Source organism: Arachis ipaensis, chromosome B10, assembly GCF_000816755.2.
Source record: "Arachis ipaensis cultivar K30076 chromosome B10, Araip1.1, whole genome shotgun sequence".
Lineage (NCBI taxonomy): Eukaryota > Viridiplantae > Streptophyta > Magnoliopsida > Fabales > Fabaceae > Arachis > Arachis ipaensis.
Genome location: NC_029794.2, coordinates 4998617 through 5003033, shown reverse-complemented (window position 1 = coordinate 5003033; position 4417 = coordinate 4998617). Strand labels below are relative to the sequence as shown.

At 35.7% G+C, this 4417-nt stretch overlaps 1 protein-coding gene across 3 annotated transcripts; it reads left to right on the top strand.

The window, feature by feature from the left end:
• On the top strand, positions 2000–4105 carry LOC107624405. Of its 3 annotated transcripts, none has more exons than XM_021113541.1 (2): positions 2000–2228; positions 3039–4105. In XM_021113541.1, the coding sequence occupies exon 2, from the start codon at positions 3146–3148 to the stop codon at positions 3764–3766; it is 621 nt and encodes a 206-aa protein (XP_020969200.1). In that variant the 5' UTR covers positions 2000–2228; positions 3039–3145; the 3' UTR covers positions 3767–4105. The 3 variants fall into 3 exon arrangements, with proteins under 3 accessions (XP_020969200.1, XP_016182388.1, XP_016182387.1); XM_016326902.2 differs by having other exon boundaries at positions 2001–2231; positions 3042–4105; XM_016326901.2 differs by lacking the exon at positions 2000–2228 and having other exon boundaries at positions 2718–4105.

The following is a 4417-nucleotide window of genomic DNA, read 5'->3' as shown; positions in this document are numbered from 1 at the left end:
AGATATATGTACTAATAATTTAATATATATTCGAGTCAACTTGCGAGCTAATGAGTTAAATTTATTCAAACTCAAACTCGGCTAATTTATTTTATGAACTCAATTCGAGGCTTAAGTTCAGCTCATAAGCTCACTTAGCTTATCGAGTTATTAACGAATCGAGTTTAAACTGACTCGTGAGTTGACTTAACTCGCTTCCAGCCTTACTCCCAAGAAAGAATATATATAATTTATACATCATTTTCTAATTTTTCAGCCTTAAGAGGTGATCCATGAGGCTGCGTTTGTTTACAAAGACAGAACACTAAGACATGGACACAGACACAAAATCATGTTTGACAGAGGAGACATGGACAGAAACAGTGTGTCTAAAGACATTAAATTAGTATATTTTGTGTCTATTCTGACAGAAAGGACACGGAAACACTAACAAAGAACACAACTTATTTTTCATTTTTTTTATTATTTTTATTAATTTTTCATAATTATATTTTTTTATTATTATATTTTTCATCTCAAATTTTTTGAATGAAAAAAAAATGAGAATAAATTAAATTTTTATAATTTGTTATAGTTTATCACTAAATAAAATACAAAAATACAAAATTTTGTATCTCTTTCTATTAGTATCTTATCCTATCCTATTTTCGGTGTTTTGTCCTGTTCTGTTCTAAGAAACAAACGTATTCTAAAACTTTGAATGACAATGTGAGGCCAAAAAAGAAAGAATGATTACAGCAAAGGAATTGCAGACACTGATGAGTTATGAGTAGGGGCCTCTACCTCTCTCATTGATGCCTTCAAAGTTCAAAGACAAAGACAATGACTACATATCACCTACTTTCAACTCTGTCCGCTATGTTTTTATTGTTCACTCTTGCAATGCCACATGTCCATTAATAATGCGATTTTAACACTTCTAGTTTCAAAATACTCACTCCACATCAACCTTCTTATATTAGTTTAGTTGCTGCTATAACCTGGGTTTAAATTCTAATAAACAAAATATCCAATAATTCGAAAGTATGTCCAGTTTATAATGGATAATATATACTACCATAGAAAATGGAGTTTTAATAAAGAGTGGATATTATTTTTTAATTAAAAACTTGTCTCTTCAATGAAATTTACTTTTCACCAAAAAGAAAATTCCCCTCTATAATATGGTAAGTGAAAGTTCGAAGCTTCTGACATAGTAAAAGATAAAGAACTATTCTTCATCCACATTGTATTTTTTATTTTTTATCTTGTAATGGCGGGATGGGGTCCATAAAAAAAGTACAATAAATAAAAGATTAATGTTGAAAACTACTATTCCTGAACATACATCAAACATAGCATTACACCAAAATATACTTCTTCTGAAAATTAATTTGTGCCAAACATAAACTATAATTAAACTTTGTCTAGCTTTTTCTTTACATGTATTGATAACTGTTAAACCTAATTTTAAAAAGAAAAATTGTCTAACGACAGTCAACAATTTATTTATAGTGTTAGGCCACATGGGCCTCATAATTTTCTTTCTTTGTTTTGTTTAGGCGTACATGTTATTCTAGTAAGAAGCGATAAAAGGGGCCAGACCGAAATTTTTTTAACAAATTAAAAAAAAGAATATTTTGTGAATTAGTTTGATGCCAATAGACATTACATTTTCTAATAATTATAAAACTATAAATTAATTTCTATTCACTTTCGTATTTATTTAATTCAATTCTTATAATTAGTTGACAGCAAGTCACATATTAATATGTTAAATAACGTATTTATGTAGCTGATTTTTTTTTTGAAAAAGTTTAGGGGGCCAGCAGTTTTGTTGAATTTTGGCCAGCATGTAGCCAGCAGAAAAAGGTGAGTCATTGGATGAAAACTCACATCAATCTCACACCATTAGATCATCATTGATGGCTATTTGATGGCTACCAATCACAAAAGTTGCTGGCCCCTAGCATTGCTCTTTTTTTTATAATAAGAACAAATTATCTCCTAAATCTCTCAATTGTATGTCCTTCCTCCACTTTATGTTTTTTTTCTGCCACAGTCTCTTTTTTCTTCCTCCGAAACTCTCTCTCCAACCTTAATCTCTCGCTAAGCTCAAGATTCATAAGAAAACTTTCAAATTCGTCGCCGACCATATCAACTCCCTTCATCACCACTGTGATTCCTTTGCCTTTCCTTTCACATGATCATTGCGTGATAATTGTGATGCTGATGATGATATTATTAAAAGAGGAGTGTTCGGAGGCAGTAAATTTTGTAATTTGTAGTTATTATTGATTATTATTGGTGTTTTTAATGTGTAAGATTTCATTCAATGATGTAAAATCATTCTTACGAACCAGGCGGGATACTTAACACGTTAGTTGTGGCATTACACGGGTTGATACGCGCAGCGCCTAGTATCCATCGTTTACGGCTAGGACTATTGGGGTATCTAATCTCATTCACTTCTACTATTTCAAGAGTTTGTTTAGCTTCTTTTAGATCAATGTCAGACAGGATATCCTGAAATAAGAAAAGTTTTGTTCCGATGAAACCTTTTCTTTTATCGAAGATTGACTCTACATGAGCGGATCGATGAATAGGAGATGTTGTGCGAGTATCTAAAGGACCCAAATTATTAATAAATTCACTTTTGCTGATTAAATATTAACTAAATTTTAATAAAAATACAACATCTATGGAATAAATAGTAAAAGATGAAAAAGAAATTTTACTCTAGTATTAAATGTTAAGTTGTGTAGGCACCGAAGTGCTTGCGTGACTGTTGGAGATCTTACAATAAATGGGATATCCTTGAACCCTTCCAACTCCAACTCCAACTCCCTCCTTCTTCTCTGTTGTAATCAAAATCTACCATTTTGGTCACTCTATCAACCTTCATGTCTCTCATTTCTTCTTCATAATCCCAAACAACCACTAACTTAATTAGCTAGCTATGGGTTGCTGTGTCAGTACCGAAACTAACAGATCTTCACACTCACAACCACCAAGATCCACTATTTCCCGAGCACCACCACCTCCTCTCATTGACGAAGAGACCGTCAAAGAAGTCCTCTCAGAGACACCCAAATGGAACCCACCACCAACCTTCTCCAAATTCCAACCCCAACAACCCCACAAGCCCAAAACCTTCCATACAGAGATGAAGAATTACGAGGACGACGATGCTGATGCATTATTTGCAACAATGGCCACCACCAAACCCCAAGAGATCTCCCAACTCTCTGAGGAAGTTTGCAGCTTGAGCGAGAGTGTCTCCACCACAACCTTCAACGAAGAAGAAACGCGCCAAAGGGTAGTAAACAGATCACCCGCCAGAACGCAGAAAAATCGCTCCTTTTCCGGTGACTTCGCCGCCAGGACGGTCGGAAAGTCTCCGGTCAGGAGGTCGGAGCAGTCTCCGGCGAGGAGGAATGGTGGGTCGGTGAGGCTTGTTCAGAGCAGGGACCAAATGGGGAACGGATTATCGAGGAACCAGACTCGCCGCCGTGACGCCGGCGAGAATTCCAGCCGGCGTTCTATGTCTCCGGCAACCCGAACCGACAACGGAGCAACTAGATCTGTCGTGGGTCGGAGCCCATCTAAGAGGAGAGGAACAAATCAGTCCCCTGCAAGGGTGAGGCAGGCCCCTGCACCGGCAGTTGAGAGTGGTGACCGGAAAATGGATAATCCGGCCATGGAGGAGGGAAAGTGGTCATCTTCAGCTAATAATGAGTCTCTGGAAAACCCTCTTGTGTCATTGGAATGCTTCATCTTTCTCTAGTTATGCCCAAACTGCAATGGCGGTTGCGGTGGTTATGGGCGGTGCCACCACTTTTAGTGTCAGATTATAGTACTATTAGTAATTATTAGCAAGTCATAATTTCTTGTACCTTCCTTGATTAGTGTTTGGACTTTTGGAGATGATGAAATTTGGGTGTAAATATTTGAAGTCAAGGTCAATTGTAGGACCCAATTATAGGATATCAGAGTTAATTAGAGCTGGCTTGTCCCAAATCCCAACATGATCCCTTTGCATTTGAGGAATTATATGAGAATATACATAATTGTCTACTAAGTAATTTTTTGTCAAATAATAATTACAAGTAAAAATTCATATTTAGTTGTTTTTTGTGTGTGTGAAGTTAATTATAAAGTTAATAATTGTATTATTAAACAATAAATGTTTTGCATGTTAGAGTTAGTAAAATTGATATCTGTTTTGCTACCTGCACTTGACTGCTTCGTCCACTGCAAGTGGGTTGCTTCTATGGCAGGGTTAGGAAAGATTGCATTCCTGGCATATATGATTCAGTCTGTAGCAGTAAATTAAGCACCTACCGCTTTGTGACAATGAATATATTTTGAAGCATTTAAGAGGAGGAGCATGAAGACAAATTATAGAAAGTACAAAGCATGTTCAACTTTTTGTTAC

Coding starts and splice junctions, on each gene's coding strand:
- LOC107624405 (XM_016326901.2), top strand. CDS start 2,939: ATGGGTTGCTGTGTCAGTACCGAAACTAACAGATCTTCACACTCACAA.